This window comes from Schistocerca serialis, chromosome 2 (assembly GCF_023864345.2).
Source record: "Schistocerca serialis cubense isolate TAMUIC-IGC-003099 chromosome 2, iqSchSeri2.2, whole genome shotgun sequence".
In the NCBI taxonomy this organism is placed as follows: Eukaryota; Metazoa; Arthropoda; class Insecta; order Orthoptera; family Acrididae; genus Schistocerca; species Schistocerca serialis.
This window is the reverse complement of record NC_064639.1, coordinates 1126068677-1126087836: the sequence shown is the minus strand read 5'-3', so window position 1 is coordinate 1126087836 and position 19160 is coordinate 1126068677. Positions and strand designations below refer to the sequence as shown.

The 19160-nt window shown below is 43.3% G+C and overlaps 1 protein-coding gene across 1 annotated transcript in view; it reads right to left on the bottom strand.

The window, feature by feature from the left end:
* Positions 1–19160, bottom strand: part of LOC126458574 (protein yellow-like) — an 82082-nt gene that overhangs the window by 48773 nt on the left and 14149 nt on the right. Inside the window, exons 2-3 of the mRNA XM_050095706.1 lie at positions 15915–16118; positions 9016–9191 (exon numbers count right to left, since the gene is read on the bottom strand). Of these exons, the coding sequence (XP_049951663.1) occupies positions 9016–9191; positions 15915–16116 (378 nt within the window). The 5' untranslated portion in view covers positions 16117–16118. The remainder of the gene's footprint in view (positions 1–9015; positions 9192–15914; positions 16119–19160) is intronic.

Here is a 19160-nt window from a genome sequence, read left to right as displayed (position 1 = left end):
ATATCCAGCCGTAGTTACACCACAGTTAAACTCGTAACTGATGAGATTTGCCCTTATGAAAACGAGAGTGTTTAATAGACTAAACGTACGAGATGTCGTACTGAGACTGGTTCTGAAGAAAGTACTTTAAAAAGTCGAAACAAAATAAATCCATAGGTTTTTTTTTATCCTGGAGTCCACAGCCATCTATAATTTCTTCTACGAAGTCACTTTTGGTGAATCTTGCTGTGCTTGTGATTGAGATGCTTTGTTTCACGAGCAACTGGCTAATTGCAGCCTGGTGCTTTGAGTGTTTGCTTACGGTCTAGTAGGAAGGAGCTGTAGTCGGGTTACGGGCGGCGTTTTGATTTGCACACCTTCAGGGTGACTGTCATTACGTAAAAAAATGTGGTACGTATTATCTTCTTCTTCTTTTTCTTCTGCCTTTCACAGATGAGTCTTATCACCAGTTCGGGGCTCGGGTTCGGTTTTACCTATTAACTTGCCGTCCTATGCCACTGCTTCTTTTGGGCTTGTATTGTAAAGCCATTTTTGGCCTGCGTTCCAGATGTTCCTTCCAGTTTTCTTTACGTTATTTTATTTTGCCATTTACTGCAAAAATATTCAGTTCTTGTCTGATGTTTCAAAAGGAATCCTGTCCAAGTCGGTACAATCTTCGAAACTTCGTAAAAATTATTATTTCAGCGCCGCGCGGGATTGGCTGAGCGGTCTAAGCGCTGCAGTCATGGACTGTGCAGCTGGTCCCGGCGGAGGTTCGAATCCACCCTCAGGCATGGGTGTCTGTGTGTTTGTCCTTAGGATAATTTAGGTTAAGTAGTGTGTAAGCTTAGGGACTGATGGCCGTAGTAGTTAAGTCCCATAAGATTTCACACACATTTGAACATTTTTTTTTATTCCAGCCGCCAGTACGGTAGAAAAGGTACACCCATCACCTTATATAATTTCATTTTTTGTATCTCTCTGTATTTTAATGTTCTGTTTTATAGTGAAACATATTTCTGTAATTTAATGTCTACATCCTTATCTTCATTAAAAGTAATTCAGCTCCCTAGGTAAATTAAAAAAAAAATGGCTCTGAGCACTATGGGACTTAACTTTTGAGGTCATCAGCCCCCTAGAACTTAGAACTACTTAAACCTAACACAAGGACATCACACACATCCATGCCTGAGGCAGGATTCTAACCTGCAGCCGTAGCGGTCGCTCGGTTCCAGAATGTAGCGCCTAGAACCGCTCGGCCACCCCGGCCGGCTCCCTAGGTAACTGAAGTGCTGAACTCGTTCCAAAACCTGATCTTCAGTTCAATTTTGTTTCACACTTGATTTTTCCCATGGATGGTGTGGTCTATATGAACAGTAAGAAGGGTAGGCGATAAAGAGCACTCTTGTTTTACACTGTAGTTTATTAAAATATTTCCCCCTGTTTAATTGCGGACATAAAGTTTAATGTAACTTCAATTATACAGTCTCTTGATGCTGTTTATTGAGTGATTATCATGTTAGTATATTCCACACTGCTATGAGGACAATCCACACCTACGTGACTACTCCGCTATTCACAATAGAGTGCCTGGCAGAGGGTTCAATGAACCAACTTCGAGCTGCCTCTCTACCGTTCCACTCTCGAACGGCGCCCGGGAAAAATGAGCACTTAAATTTTTCCGTACGAGCCCTCATTTCTCTTATTTCATCGTGATGATCATTTCTCCCAATGTAAGTGGGTGCCAACAGAATCCTTTCGCAATTGGAGGAGAAAACCGGCGATTGAAATTTCATGAGAAGATCCCGTCGCATCGAGAAACGCCTTTGTTTCAATGATTGCCACTCCAATTCACGTATCTTGTCTGAGGCACTATCCCCACTACTTCGCGATAATACAAAACCAGCTGCCCTTCTTTGTACTTTTTCGATGTCATCCGTCAGTCCCACCAGATGTGGATCCCACACCGCCCAGCAGTACTCCAGAATAGGGCGGACAAGCGTGGTGTAAGCAGTCTCTTTAGTAGACCTGTTGCACCTTCTAAGTGTTCTGCCAATTACTCGCAGTCTTTGGTTTGCTCTACCCACAATATTATCTACGTGATCGTTCCAATTTAGGTTATTTATAATTGTAATCTCTAAGAATTTACTTGAATTTACAGCCTTCAGATTAATCTGACTTATCGCGTAATCGAAATTTAGCTGATTTATTTTAGTACTCATGTGAATAACTTCACACTTTTCTTTATTCAGGGTCAATTGCCACTTTTCGCACCATACAGATATCTTACCTAAATCATTTTTCAATTCGTTTTGGTCCTCTGACAACCTTACAAGACCGTAAATGACAGCATCATCTGCAAACAATCTAAGACGGCTACTCAGGTTGTCTCCTATGTCGTTAATATAGATCAGGAACAACAGAGGGCCTACAACACTTCCTTAGGGAACGCCGGATATTACTTCTGTTTCACTAGATGACTTTCTTCTATTACAACGAACTGTGACCTTTCTGACAGGAAATCACGAATCCAGTCGTACAACTGAGGCGCTATTCCATAGGCACGCAGTTTGGTTAGACGACGCTTGTGAGGAACGGTGTCGAAAGCCTTCTGGAAATCTAAAAACATGGAATCAATTTGACATCCTCTGTCGATAGCACTTATCACTTCATGGGTATAAAGAGCTGGTTGTGTTTCACAAGAACGGTGTTTTCTGATCCGTGCTGACTCTGTGTCAATAAATCGTTTTCTTCGAGGTAATTCATAATGCTCGAACCAAGTATATGCTCCAAAATCCTACTGCAAATCGACGTTAGTGGTAGGGGCCTGCAATTCAGTGGATTACTCCTATTTCCCTTTTTGGGTATTCGTGTGACTTGAGCAATTTTCCAGTCTGTAGGTACGGATCTTTCTGTGAGCAAGCAGTTGTATATAATAGCTAAATACGGAGCTATTGTATCAGCATACTCTGAAAGGAATCTGACTGGTATACAGTCTGGACCGGAGACCTTGCCCTTATTAAGTTATTTAAGCTGTTTTGCTACACCGAGGATATCTACTTCTATGTTTCTCATCTTGCCAGTTGTTCTTGATTGGAATTTAAGTTATTTAAGCTGTTTTGCTACACCGAGGATATCTACTTCTATGTTTCTCATCTTGCCAGTTGTTCTTGATTGGAATTCAGTAATATTTACTTTGTCTTCTTTGGTGAAGGAGTTTCGGAAAATCGTGTTTAATAACTCTGCTTTAGTGGCACTGTCATAAGTGACTTCACCGTTGTAATGAGCTGTGTCTGACAAAGAAACTGTTGCACATTTGTGTAACGTTGGTTCTTGTTTTAAGGTGTGATAGTCGCTTCCTGGACTTGGTAATGCTGTCCATTGCTTTTGTTGCTCTTCTCTTCCACCGGATTGCACAGGGAGCACTAGAGGGCGGGACGAAATTTGCCGATTGCGCATGAAATGGGGTGTATCCGGTGGAAGTACTGTGTGTTGCGGGAAAAATATCTTCAGCCGAGAGATAAAGCAACGCTTGAACTGAGTGCTTAAGACATATCATTGACAAATGTCTCACAGGTGGGTTGAGACAGTCACTACTCCTTTTGTAAAATTAGATGCACTCATACATTGAAACAAAATATTGCACTGAATGTTACAACGGTTGTAAAATCACTTCCGTACCTGTGGGTAAGCGCAATCATGGGAGTAAATTACACGATGCGTATCCTAAATTTGCTGTCTGTTTAGTCAATCAGTACGAGAGAAGTATTACTACTTTGAACACACACACGTATTTTTAACTAAGATGTAAAACCGGAGAATTTTTTATTTATACAGAGGGTGTAGAGGCACATTCTTCCGGGACAGGGAAGAATGGCGGAGCGGGGTAATCTTCTGCGGTACTTAGCGTCCACAACACAGCACCTGTGGAGGAAAAATATCGGCGTAGTAGAGAAGGCGAATGGAAACATTGCCACCTTCAAAATACTCCACTCTGCGATTGACACTGAAACACAAAATTCTTTTTTTTTTTTTTTTTACTTTGGTTGTGTTACATCGTATGGGATTATTCTGAAATGGCTATTACGAATTCTCAGAAGGTATTTATAGCGCACAAGAGGATTACCAGAACAATTTCCAGTATCAGTTTACAAATTTCTTGTAGGCCACTGTTCCAGCATCTGCAGATTGTAACCCTGTAATGATGTATTTGATCTCCCTCAAGATGGTTGCAATCAATACTGATCGGTGATTCGTTAAAGACTTGTCACGAAATTTGTACGTTCCTCTCACAGGGCACTGTGAAACATTTGACTAGCCAGTGTGAAGAGGAACAATGTGCTGGAATACGTAGGGCCGAGGACATTTTTTAAGATGAGTCTTATTACATTAACCAGTCGTCTTTTCACCCGATGCAGTATTCTAGTGACTGGTTTCGTCAGCTAATGAAGTCGTTATCTTAGGTTAGACCACAGGTGAAGATTACTGATTTTTCTTTGAAACGTGACACAGTCGACGTCTTGCGGCCAAAAGATAAGTTGCTGGAATCATTTATAAACGACATAGAAACACCGGCTGCCCAAATCATAGCCCGCATCTCGTGGTCGTGCGGTAGCGTTCTCGCTTCCCACGCCCGGGTTCCCGGGTTCGATTCCCGGCGGGGTCAGGGATTTTCTCTGCCTCGTGATGGCTGGGTGTTGTGTGATGTCCATAGGTTAGTTAGGTTTAAGTAGTTCTAAGTTCTAGGGGACTGATGACCATAGATGTTAAGTCCCATAGTGCTCAGAGCCATTTGAACCATTTGAACCCAAATCATATCACGTAGAAATTTGAGAGGGCTTACATGTAAACTATAATTTAACATATATTTTCCATGCCAATGTGGATACATTACCTCAGAAGTAGTTTTTTGATCTGTTTTTAAATCCGCAGATTAATTTTACGTTCTTTAATTGCAAAGTGACAGACCGCCGTAGGTGCTGAGAAGGGATTAGCTAAATTTTCGGCAGGCATCTGAAATTTCTCGTGAACTGGGGCACTCTTTTTGCCAGAAGCACGAGGGGGTATGGTATTCTTCCCAGACCATTTGGGATGTTCTCACTGAGTTTTTGGCTGTGTTTCCCGATGAATCATGGGGATTTCTCTAAACGCTCGTTTGCCAAACAGTCACGAGTGATGTACTGTTAGGTGCTGAAAGGGTTGAACCAACAATAATGTCCGTGGGCGAGGAACAAATCATGCATCCTGCAACGACAGCACAGGCCAAACACATTTGACAATTTGCAGAGTTTTTTTTATGAAGTGGTTAAACGTGGGAGTACGTCGGAGGCCTTCATGGAGGGAAGAAGACAGGCTTAGAGAGAGTTGCACGCGTAGTTCTCGATGTGGTAGAGTGGTAGGACGCCTTCGTCGTTTAGCAGGGCACGGTCTTGCACGGCCGTAGCGAAAGCTGAACGGTAGTTGTGACTTCCAATTAAGTAGGCAAAGATTTAGCCAAAGCTAGGTTTGTCACTCGATGAGAGCTATGTGTTTCGTTAAGGGACCGTTGTTATCTGATACTGAATGGCGATATACAGTACAATAAGCCGCATTGTCTCAGTGGACCCTGACTTGCTCCATTCTTGTATGTCTTTATGATCATATTTTTAATCTGATATCTCGGGATATTTCACTTTTCTGAAATTGCCGAGAACGTGATAAGCAAGTAGTTTAGAGATCAAGATGAGAATGCAGGCATTATATGTTTCCAGTACAGTGGTCGAATCTCTGAATTCATCTGACTATAATGAGATTGCTGCAGGGCAGTTATTAGATGAGTCAGAGTCGTGAATTTTTAACCTCGACTCGCGGATTAAAGCGAGGTTGACAACATTCATCGCAAAGTGTTTCACTATGTGGTGGAGGAGTGAGTTGATGCGGGTCCGCCGATTAACCATTACTTCGCCGACAGTAGTCCAAGTACGTCTTGCAGCGGCTGGCTTGGAGATTCCCTCCGCTCAGACACTGGATGCTGTGTTGTCCTCATCATCATTTAATCCTCATCACCGGCGCGCAAGTCGCCCAATGTGGCGCCGAATGAAATAAGACTTGCGTTTAGCGGCCGAACTTCCCCGAACAGGGGCCTCCCGGCACATCTACATCTACATCCATACTCCGCAAGCCACCTGACGCTGTGTGGCGGAGGGTACCCTGAGTACCTCTATCAGTTCTCCCTTCTATTCCAGACTGGCATTGTTTGTGGAAAGAAGGATTGTCGGTATGCCTCTGTGTGGGCTCTAATCTCTCTGATTTTATCCTCATGGTCTCTTCGCGAGATATACGTTGGAGGGAGCAATATACGGCTTGACTCCTCGGTCGAGGTATGTTCTCGAAACTTCAATAAAAGCCCGTACCGAGTTACTGAGCGTCTCTCTTGCAGAGTCTTCCACTGGAGTTTATCTATCATCTCCGTAACGCTTTCGGGATTACTAAATGATCCTGTAACGAAGCGCGCTGCTCTCCGTTGGATCTTCTCTATTTCTTCTATCAACCCTACCTGGTACGGATCCCACACTGCTGAGCAGTATTCAAGCAGTGGGCGAACAAGCGTACTGTAACCTACTTCCTTTGCTTTCGGATTGCATTTCCTTAGGATTCTTCCAATGAATCTCAGTCTGGCACCTGCTTTACCAACGATCAACTTTATATGATCATTCCATTTTAAATCACTCCTAATCCCTACTCCCAGATAATTTATGGAATTAACTGCTTCCAGTTGCTGACCTGCTATATTGGAGCTAAATGATAAGGGATCTTTCTTTCTATGTATTCGTATCACATTACACATGTCTACATCGAGATCCAATTGCCATTCGCTGCACCATGCGTCAATTCGCTGCAAATCCTCCTGCATTTCAGTACAATTTTCCATTGTTACAACCTCTCGATATACCACAGCATCATCCGCAAAAAGCCTCAGTGAACTTCCGATGTCATCCACCAGGTCATTTATGTATATTGTCAATAGCAACGGTCCTACGACACTCCCATGCGGCACACCTGAAATCACTCTTACTTCGGAAGACTTCTCTCCATTGAGAATGATATGCTGCGTTCTGTTATCTAGGAACTCTTCAATCCAATCACACTATTGGTCTGATAGTCCATATGCTCTTACTTTGTTCATTAAACGGCTGTGGGGAACTGTATCGAACGCCTTGCGGAAGTCAAGAAACACGGCATCTACCTGGGCACCCGTGTCTATGGCCATCTGAGTCTCGTGGACGAATAGCGCGAGGTGGGTTTCACACGATCGTCTTTTTCGAAACGCATGCTGATTCCTACAGAGTAGATTTCTAGTCTCCAGAAAAGTCATTATACTCGAACATAATACGTGTTCCAAAATTCTACAACTGATCGACGTTAGAGATATAGGTCAATATGCCAAACGCTCATTTACATTTTTTGTCTTGCAGCGGGATCGCCGATTCGCAGATACCTGGAGCGGGCGGATAAAGAGACTGACGTGAATTCGTGACATCGCGCAGTTATGAAGAGGAGAAGCAGATTATTATATCTTCCTCCGTCGAAGGGATTACATCCAACATGACTGTCTTGACTTAATTCCTTTGGCCCCTATTGGTGCATAGGGCATGCAGGAGAACTCGCCATCCGTCTCTGTCTTTGGCCATTTGCCTCGATTCTGCCCAGGTCTTGCTAACTCTTTTTGCTTCCCCTTCCACTGTCCTCTTCCATGTGCCCCTTGGTCTTCCTCTCTTCCTTGTTCCCTGGGGATTCCATTCCAATGCTTTTTTCTCGATGGCTCCATCTGGTTTCCTTAAGGTGTGCCCCAACCAGCCCCACTTTCTCTCTCGTATCTGGTTTCTATAGGCTCCTCATTACATACTTTTTCTGGCCACCAGATATTCATGATGTGTCGAAGACATCTGTTTATGAAGCTTTGTAACTGGGATGTTATCTTTTTATCCATTTTCCAGCTTTCACTGGCGTACAGAAGGACAGCCTTCACATTTGTATTAAAAATACGGATTTTTGTTTTGTACGTGATAATTCTATTTTTCCATATTGTATACAATTGTATGAAGGCAGCATTTGCCTTTTTAATGCGGTTTTTCACGTCATCTCCAGCTCCACCATCTTCCGCCACTATACTACCCAGATACAGGAATGAGTTGACAGTCTCCACCCGCTGCTCACCTATTAACAATGGCACCTCCATGTTCCCTGAATTTACTCTCATTTCCTTTGTTTTGCCTATATTTATCTTGATGCCAGCAGTCTCTGCTTCTTCTTTCAGCAAGTTTAATTTAGCTTGCATATCTGTCAGCCTTGGAGCTAGTAAAACTATGTCGTCTGCAAAATCCAAATCCTCCAGACGTTCGTGGATCCCCCACTGGATTCCTCGTCTCCTGCCTGCTGTGACTCTTCTCATAACAGAGTCTAGAACGAGTAGAAAAAGTGTTGGTGACAAAATGCAACCCTGACTGACTGCAGTTGTTACTTTTATGGACTCTGTCATATTTCCCTTGTGGAGTACACAGCATTTGTAGCCATCATATAGATCTTTTATGATGTTTAAGATCTTCTGTGGTATGCCATACTTCCGCAATACCAGCCGGAGCACTTTATGTTTCACGGAATCGAAGGCCTTTTGAAAATCAATGAATGCCAGGTGCATGGTTGCTTGGAGTTCTTTGCTTTGGTCTAAAATGATCCTAAGAGTGTTAATAAGATCAAGACAACTGCGTTGTGCCCTAAAACCAGCCTGTTCTTTACGCAGTCGCTTTTCAAGGGATTCTTTAATTCCGTTTAAAATAATTGTGGTGAGGACCTTACTGGGCACTGACAACAATGTAATACCACGCCAGTTGTTACAGTGAGACAAATTTTCCTTGCTGCTTGATAAACAGTTTTTACCATAACAAAATTTTTGAATGTTACTGAAAAAGTCTTTGGATGTGTGACACATAAGTTCCAAACATGCAGATTTGCTACGCTACGAGGAGACTGCACAGAGGTGGCGGAGGCTGCTCTTACCTGCACCCTGAAGACGGAGGTGAAGCCGTCGCAGTTTCCCTGCAGGTTGGAGCGCCAGTCCGGGAAGGGCAGCAGCGGCGTGCTGGTGTCTCCCTTGGGCGGCACCACGGCCAGCGTGGCGGGTACGCCCTTCTTGAAGCGCGGAATCGTCACCAGCATGCTCCACAGGCCGCGCTCTTCAGCACGCGGAAACACGAGTGTGACTCCATGCTGTGGGACCCTTCCCGCGTACCTCACCTCCCGCCACTCTTTCTCTTAACACACTCCTATTGAGTTGTATACCTGGAAGAATCCTGGAGATACTAAAAGGTTTCAGATAGATTATATAATGGTAGGACAGAGATTTAGGAACTAGGTTATAAATTGTAAGACATTTCCAGGGGCAGATGTGGACTCTGACCACAATCTATTGGTTATGAACTGTAGATTAAAACTGGAAAAACTGCAAAAAGGTGGGAATTGAAGGAGATGGGACCTGGATAAACTGACTAAACCAGAGGTTGTACAGAGTTTCAGTGACAGCATAAGGGAACAATTGACAAGAATGGGGGAAAGAAATACCGCAGAAGTAGAATGGCTAGCTTTGAGGGATGAAGTAGTGAAGGCAGTGAATTTAATTGATGAAAGGAAAAATACAAAAATGCAGTAAATGAAGCAGGCAAAAAGGAATACAAACGTCTCAAAAATGAGATCGACAGGAAGTGCAAAATGGATAAGCAGGGAAGGCTAGAGAACAAATGTAAGGATGTAGAGGTTTATCTCACTAGGGGCAAGATAGATACTGCCTATAGGAAAATTAAAGGCACATTTGGAGAAAAGAGAACCACTTGTATGAATATCAAGAGCTCAGATGGAAACCCAGTTCTAAGCAAAGAAGGGAAAGCAGAAAGGTGGGAGGACTATATAGAGGGTCTATACAAGGGCGATGTCCTTGAGGACAAAATTATAGACATGGAAGAGAATGTAGATGAAGATGAAATGGGAGTGTAGACATTTATGGAAGTGAAACATGGACGATAAATACTTTGGACAAGAAAAGAATAGAAGCTTTCGACATGTGGTGCTACAGAAGAATGCTGAAGATTAGATGGGTAGAGCACATAACTAATGAGGAGGTATTGAATAGAATTGTGGAGAAGAGGAGTTTGTGGCACAACTTGGCAAGAAGAAGGGACCGGTTTGTAGGACATGTTCTGAGGCATCAGGGGATCACAAATTTAGCATTGGAGGGCAGCATGGAGGGTAAAAATCGTAGAGGGAGACCAAGAGATGAATACACTAAGCAGATTCAGAAGGATGTAGGTTGCAGTAGGTACTGGGAGATGAAGAAGCTTGCACAGGATAGAGTAGCATGGAGAGCTGCATCAAACCAGTCTCAGGACTGAAGACCACAAGAACAACAACAACAACATTGAGTTACTCTCTTGTCTGTCTGCTTGTCTGATACAAAATTTGCAATTAATTTTAAACTAACTTCCTGTCGAGTTAGAAACTTGAAATTTGAAACATAGCTCAGAACTGGACGACAATGCAATATTAACTCGTTTTCTTGTTCGTCTGTTCGGTAGGGGCGTGGTTAGTAGTGAGGAAGGTCGGTAATGTCTGACATCTCGGCTGCCCTGCAGGATCTGCATGTTGTGCAGGAAGTACTAGAATGCGTTCCAGGGGGTATATGAGTGGACGAGGATGGCTGAGCAGAGGCAGGGTGGAGGAATACGTGCAACATATATGACATATGATTACGCAGGTGAAGCCATGGGCAAAAAGCAAGTATGTACACTATTGTTGTAGTTGTTGTTGTGGTCTTCAGTCCTGAGACTGGTTTGATGCAGCTCTCCATGCTACTCAATCCTGTGCAAGCTTCTTCATCTCCCAGAACTTACTGCAGCCTACATCCTTCTGAATCTGCTTAGTGTATTCATCTCTTGGTCTCCCTCCATGCTGCCCTCCAGTGCTAAATTTGTGATCCCTTGATGCCTCAGAACATGTCCTACCAACCGGTCCCTCCTTCTTGTCAAGTTGTGCCACAAACTCCTCTTCTCCCCAATTCTATTCAATAGCTCCTCATTAGTTATGTCATCTACCCATCGAATCTTCAGTATTCTTCTGTAGCACCACATTTCGAAAGCTTCTATTCTCTTCTTGTCTAAACTATTTATCGTCCATGTTTCACTTCCATACATGGCTACACTCCATGCAAATACTTTCAATAACGACTTCCTGACACTTATATCAATACTCGATGTTAACAAATTTCTCTTCTTCAGAAACGCTTTCCTTGTCATTGCCAGTCTACATCATATATCCTTTCTACTTCGACCATCATCAGTTATTTTGCTCCCCAAATAGGAAAACTTCTTTACTACTTTAAGTGTCTCATTTCCTAATCTAATTCCCTCAGCATCACCCGACTTAATTTTACTACATTCCATTATCCTCGTTTTGCTTTTGTTGATGTTCATCTTATACCCTCCTTTCAAGACTCTGTCCATTCCGTTCAACTGCTCTTCCAAGTCCTTTGCTGTCTCTGATAGAATTACAATGTCGTCTTCTCCATGGATTTTAATACCTACTCCGAACTTTTCTTTTGTTTCCTTTATTGCTTGCTCAATATACAGATTGAATAACATCGGGGAGAGGCTACAGCCCTCTCTCACTCCCTTCCCAACCACTGCGTCCCTTTCATGCACCTCGACTCTTATAACTGCCATCTGGTTTCTGTACAAATTGTAAATAGCCTTTCGCTCCCTGTATTTTACCCCTGCCAACTTCAGAATTTGTAAGAGTGTATTCCAATCAACATTGTCAAAAGCTTTCTCTAAGTCTACAAATGCTAGAAACGTATGATTGCCTTTCCTTAATCTTTCTTCTAAGATAAGTCGTAGGGTCAGTATTGCCTCACGTGTTCCAACATTTCTACATATTCCAAACTGATCTTCCCCGAGGTCGGCTTCTACCAGTTTTTCCATTCGTCTGTAAAAAATTCGCGTTAGTATTTTACAGCTGTGACTTATTAAACTGATAGTTCGGTAATTTTCACATCTGTCAACACCTGCTTTCTTTGGGATTGGAATTATTATATTTTTGTTGAAGTCTGAGGGTATTTCACCTGTCACATACATCTTGCTCACCAGATGGTAGAGTTTTGTCAGGACTGGCTCTCCCAAGGCTGTCACTAGTTCTAATGGAATGTTGTCTACTCCGGGGGCCCTTGTTTCGACTCAGGTCTTTGAGTGCTCTGTCAAACTCTTCACGCAGTATCGTATCTCCCATTTCATCTTCATCTACATCCTCTTCCATTTCCATAATATTGTCCTCAAGTATATCGCCCTTGTGTAGACTCTCTATATATTCCGTCCCCCTTTCTGATTTCCCTTCTCTGCTTAGAACTGGGTTTCCATCAAAGCTCTTGATATTCATGCAAGTGGTTCTCCTTTCTCCAAAGGTCTCTTTAATTTTCCTGTTGGCAGTATCTATCTTACCCCAGTGAGATAAGCCTCTACATCCTTACATTTGTCCTCTAGCCATCCCTGCTTAGCCATCTTGCACTTCCTGTCGATCTCATTTTTAAGACGTTTGTATTCCTTCTTTCCTGCTTCATTTACTGCATTTTTATATTTTCTCCTTTCATCAATTAAATTCAATATTTCTTCTGTTACCCAAGGATTTCTACTGGTCCTCGTCTTTTTACCTGTTTGATCCTCTGCTGCCTTCACTATTTCATCCCTCAAAGCTACCCTTTCTTCTTCTACTGTATTTCTTTCCCCCATTCCTGTCAATTGTTCCCTTATGCTCTCCCTGAAACTTTGTACAACCTCTGGTTCTTTTAGTTTATCCAGGTCCCATATCCTTAAATTCCCACCTTTTTGCAGTTTCTTCAGTTTTAATCTACAGTTCATAACCAACAGATTGTGGTCAGAGTCCACATCGGCCCCTGGAAACGTTTTACAATTTAAAATCTGGTTCCTAAATCTCTGGCTTACCATTATATAATCTGTCTGAAACGTTCTAGTATCTCCAGGGTTCTTCCATGTATACAACCTTCCTTCATGATTATGAACCAAGTGTTAGCTATGATTAAGTTATGCTCTGTGCAACATTCTACCAGGCGGCTTCCTCTTTCATTTCTTAGCCCCAATCCATATTCACCTACTACGTTTCCTTCTCTTCCTTTTCCTACTGTCGAATTCCAGTCACCCATGACTATTAAATTTTCGTCTCCCTTCACTACCTGAATAATTTCTTTTATCTCATCATACGTTTCATCAATTTCTTCGTCATCTGCAGAGCTGGTTGGCATATAAACTTGTACTACTCCAGTAGGCGAGGGTTTCGTGTGTATCTTGGCCACAATAATGCGTTCACTATGCTGTTTGTAGTAGCTTACCCGCATTCCTATTTTCCTATCCATTATTAAAGCTACTCCTGCAGTACCCCTATTTGATTTTGTATTTATAACCCTGTACTCACGTGACCAAAAGTCTTGTTCCTCTTGCCACCGAACTTCACCAATTCCCACTATATCTAACTTTAACCTATGCATTTCCCTTTTTAAATTTTCTAACCTACCTGCCCGATTAAGGGATCTGACATTCCACGCTCCGATCCGTAGAACGCCAGTGTCTTTCTCCTGATAATGACATCCTCTAGAGTAGTCCCCGCCCGGAGATCCGAATGGGGGACTATTTTACCTCCGGAATATTTTACCCAAGAGGACGCCATCATCATTTATCCATGCAGTAAAGCTGCATGCCCTCGGGAAAAATTACGGCTGTAGTTTCCCCTTGTTTTCAGCCGTTCGCCGTACCAGAACAGCAAGGCCATTTTCGTTAGTGTTACAAGGCCAGATCAGTCAATCATCCAGACTGTTGCCCCTGCAACTACTGAAAAGGCTGCTGCCACTCTTCAGGAACCACATGTTTGTCTGGCCTCTCAACAGATACTCCTCTGTTGTGATTGCACCTACGGTACGGCTATTTGTATCGTTGAGGCACGCAAGCCTCCCCACCAACGGCAAGGTCCATGGTTCATGGGGGGGTGTCAGTACCTATAAGATGAAAAACGAAATCCTGGGGTGCATGCAACAGATAATAGAAAATGATCTATTCATGCATCTGTCATGTATTTCTCGAGCTTCACGTTTTTCGTTATAAATCTTACAAGTATTGCCATAGCTATTAAAAATTCACAAGCACAAATTATCAGGACTATCCCTAAGGAGCCAGGAATCCGTATGGAACTAGAAGAAATTATTCTATATTTTAATCCAATTTAAAATGTGTTATATTAAAAATTTAATTTTGACTTGCATTATTGTTTTTAAAAACGTTTCATTCTCCACCGTGAGGGGTGGCAGGGATGTTCGAAATGTGACCCACTGTCACTGAACAAGTTTGACGTATTTTATCGCATGATAGTCTACATCGATGGTAGATCGCTAGATAAGCGAATGATCTCCCTGTTGTTTGGGTGCAAAATGTGAAAAAATGGGAAGTGTGGGCCACAGATGCTGTGCTTCGGCGTCCTGTGTTGAAAACGACAGAGGAAACTTCATGACAGACTTGCGGCCAAACCAATGATGAGAGGCGTCATGAGGGATAAGCTCAAGTACTGTGGTGTGAATGGGACAGTGCTCAGATGGTTTAAATCATACCTAACTGGAAGAGTGCCGAAAGTTGAAATAAGCAGTTCACATAATATGCAAAAAAATGGTGATTTCTTAAACTGGGGAACAATCAAGTATGGGGTGCCGCAAGGTTTGGTCTTGGGTCCTCTGCTCTTCTTAATATATAATAATGACTTGCCATTCTATATTCACGAAGATGCAAACGTGGTACTTTTTTCCGATGATACAAGTATAGCTATCACACCCGACAGACAAGAATTAACTGGTGAAATTGTAAGCGATGTTTTTCAGAAAATGATTAAGTGGTTCTCTGCAAATAGGCTCTCGTTAAACTTTGACAAAACACAGTATATACAGTTCCACACAGTAAATGGAATGACCCCATTAATAAATATAGACTTCGATAAGAAATCTGTAGCTAAGGTAGAATATTCAAAATTTCTAGGTGAATGCACTGATGAGGGGTTGAACTGGAAAAAACACACTGAAGATCTGCTGAAACGTTTGAGTTCAGCTACTTATGCTATTAGGGTCATTGCAAATTTTGGCGATATACATCTGAGTAAATTAGCTTACCACGCCTATTTTCATTCTCTGCTTTCGTATGGCATCATATTCTAGGGCGACTCATCATTGAGTAAAAGAGTGTTCATTGCACAAAAGCGTGTAATCAGAATCATTGCTGGAGCTCATCCAAGATCATTCTGCAGACACTTATTTAAAGAGCTAGAAATCTTCACTGTAGCCTCACTTTATATATATTCACTTATGAAATTTGTTATTAAGAATCCGAAAGAATTCAAAAGTAATAGCAGTTTACATGGCTACAACACTAGGAGAAAGGATGATCTTCACTACTCAAGGTAAAATCTAACTTTGGCTCAGAAGGGGGTAAATTATGCTGCCACAAAAGTCTTTGGTCACTTACCTAATAGCATCAAAAGTCTGACAGATAGCCGTATAGCATTTAAAAGGAAATTAAAAGAATTTCTTAATGGCAACTCCTTCTACTCATTAGATGAATTTTTGGATGTAGTAAGTGGGTAATTTCCCAACCTCCACAAAAAAAAAAAAAAAAAAAAAATGAGTGTCATGTAATATTTTGTGTAATGTAATATCTTGTATAGACACCTTTTATTAACCTGACACGTTCCACATCATTACGAAGTGTCGTATTCATGATCTATGGAATAAGTACTAATCTAATTTGATGTAATCTAATGGAGACTCTATTGTAGATTAATTGTGCACGCCGAGGATGAGGACGACTTACCGCTCTGCCAAGGCTGTACGTCAATAGGGATGGAGTTCCCTGGAACGTAGGAGCCGTTGCGTATCATGGCCTGGCGCGTGAGCTCCGACGGGAAGGCGAAGTCGAGCGTCCGCCAGGCGTTGAGGATGCGCATCTTGCCGGCCGCGCCCACACCCGCCGTCAGGGCTGCCAACAGCAGCATCGCGGCGCCCAGCCGAGTCATCCCTGTCAACAAACCACGTTTAGGTGCGTCCGACGCCTCTGTAGGGAGGTGCTGTCAGTCTAGGACGTGGAAGCCCAGTGCCAGAGTTACTACACTGGCGGAAGCCTTTGTACAGGCAGACGTTGACGTCTAGCAGGGGCAAATACACTAAATGTCAAAGTCCCCGTGAGAAATCGTTGATGGCCCAGCAAACGAAGCAGGCGGAAATGGCGTTAATGCAGGAGAAAAAGATAGTGCGAAGGACTAGCATACATTTATGGAGGTCGTGGGAAGCACATACACTACTTTCTATTAAAATTGCTACACCACGAAGATGACGTGCTACAGACGCGTAATTTAACCGACAGGAAGAAGTTGCTGTGATACGCAAATGATCAGCTTTTCAGAGCATTCACACAAAGTTGGCGCCGGTGGCGACACCTACAACGCGCTGCCATGAGGAAATTTTCCAACCGATTTCTCAAGAAACGGCTCTGAACACTATGGGACTTAACTGCTGAGGTCATCAGTCCCCTAGAACTTAGAACTACTTAAACCTAACTAACATTAGGATCACACACATCCATCCCCGATGCAGGATTCGAGACAGCGACCGTAGCGGTTGCGCGGTTCCAGAATGTAGCGCCTAGAACCGCTTGGCCACTTCGCCGATTTCTCATACACAAGGAGCAGTTGACCGGCGTTGCTTGGTGAAACGTTATTGTGATGCCTCGTGTAAGGAGCAGAAATGCGTACCATCACGTTTCCGACTTTGATAAAGGTCGGTTTGTAGCCTATTGCGATTGCGGTTTATCGTATCGCTACATTGCTGCTCGCGTTGGTCGAGATCCAATGACTGTTAGCAGAATATGGAATCGGTGCGTTCAGGAGGGTAATACGGAACGCCGTGCTGGATCCCAACGGCCTCGGATCACTAACAGTCGAGATGACAGGCATCTTATCCGCATGGCTGTAACCGATCGTGCAGCCACATCTCGATCCCTAAGTCAACAGATGGGGACTTTGCATGACAACAACCATCTGCACGAACATTTCGACGACGTTTGCAGCAGCATCGACTATCAGCTCGGAGACGGTAGCTGCGGTTACCCTTGACGCTGCATCACAGACAGAAGTGCCTGCGATGGTGTACTCAACGAGAACCTGGGTGCACGAATGCCAAAACGTCATTTTTTCGGATGAATCCAGGTTCTGTTTACAGCATCATGATGGTCGCATCCGTGTTTGGCGACATCGCGGTGAACGCACATTGGAAGCGTGTATTCGTCATGGCCATACTGGCGTATCACCCGACGTGATGGTATGGGGTGCCACTGGTTACACGTCTCGGTCACCTCTTGTTCGCCGGCCGAAGTGGCCGTGCGGTTAAAGGCGCTGCAGTCTGGAACCGCAAGACCGCTACGGTCGCAGGTTCGAATCCTGCCTCGGGCATGGATGTTTGTGATGTCCTTAGGTTAGTTAGGTTTAACTAGTTCTAAGTTCTAGGGGACTAATGACCTCAGCAGTTGAGTCCCATAGTGCTCAGAGCCATTTGAACCATTTGAACCTCTTGTTCGTATTGACGACACTTTGAACAGTGGACGTTACATTTCGTATGTGTTACGACCCGTAGCTCTACCCTTCATTCGATCCCTGCGAAACCCTACATTTCAGCAGGATAATGCACGACTGCATCTTGCAGGTCCTGTGCGGGCCTTTCTGGATACAGAAAATGTTCGACTGCCGCCCTGGTCTGCACATTCTCCAGATCTCTCACCAATTGAAAACGTCTGGTCAATGGCGGCCGAGCAACTGGCTCGTCACAATACGCCAGTCACTACTCTTGAACTGTGGTACCGTGTTGAAGCTGCATGGGCAGCTGTACCTGTACACGCCACCCAAGCTCTGTTTGACTCAATGCCCAGGCGTATCAAGGGCGTTATTACGGCCAGACGTGGCTGTTCTGGGTATTGATTTCTCAGGATCTATGCACCAAAATTGCGTGAAAATGTATTTGTGCAATGAATACCCGTTTATCATCTGCATTTCTTCTTGGTGTAGCAATTTTAATGGCCAGTAGTGTACTAACGTCCAATTTTCTGCGGTCATAGGCCTACAGTTACACAGTTGTAAGTGATTCACGGAAACGAAACTCAATTTTTATAAGCGAAAGCATATAAATCACTTCTTGAGGGTTGTTATATTGATGTACAAAAACAGATGTTAATTTAGAACAGTGGCAATCAAATATAAGAAAACTGAGTGTGTTGTTCGAATCGCCGCTGTCGATTTTTCGTAAAAACTTCGGGATATAATCGTAACTAATGTTTCGTATTAATGCGTAATTTAAGTATCAGACTCTTCACTACAGTGATTACAGAGTGTTGCGTAACAGGTGAATCCCAAGTGTGGACTGTCACTGGACGCTGTGTGCACGATGGGTCAGTGGAAAAGCTACATAATCGATATGCGCCGTTTATTCATTTCCCTTTCGACGCTGCCTTACTCGCGTTCGCTCGGCACTGCGCTTATTGGGCATTTTGAATTCCTTTCGACAAGAGCTTTCCTCTGATTTTCTCTGACTGAATTTCGAGCATATTTTCATTTGATATGGACTATCTTTCTTTATTCCGTGATTTTCAGTTTAATACTGATTTTCACATTTATTTCGAAGAATAGTTTTATTGTATCGCTGTGTTTACTAGTAAAACTCGGCACGCTTTTCACAATGAGACTAGAATCAATGGCCCAGCTGCATACGTCTCAACGCTACAGCAATTTGTAGCCTTATACAAAGATATCTGTTTACAATCTCGTGGACGCACATACTCTGGTACGATGACGCTATGGACCAAATAGATTTTTGGCGACAAAAACGTACAGACATGATGAATCTGTTGTGGCATCAAGCCGGCCAGAGTAGCCGAGCGGTTCTAGGCGCTACAGTCTGGAACCGCGCGATCGCTACGGTCGCAGGTTCGAATCCTGCCTCGGGCATGGATGTGTGTGATGTCCTTAGGTTAGTTAGGTTTAAGTAGTTCTAAGTTCTAGGGGACTGATGACCT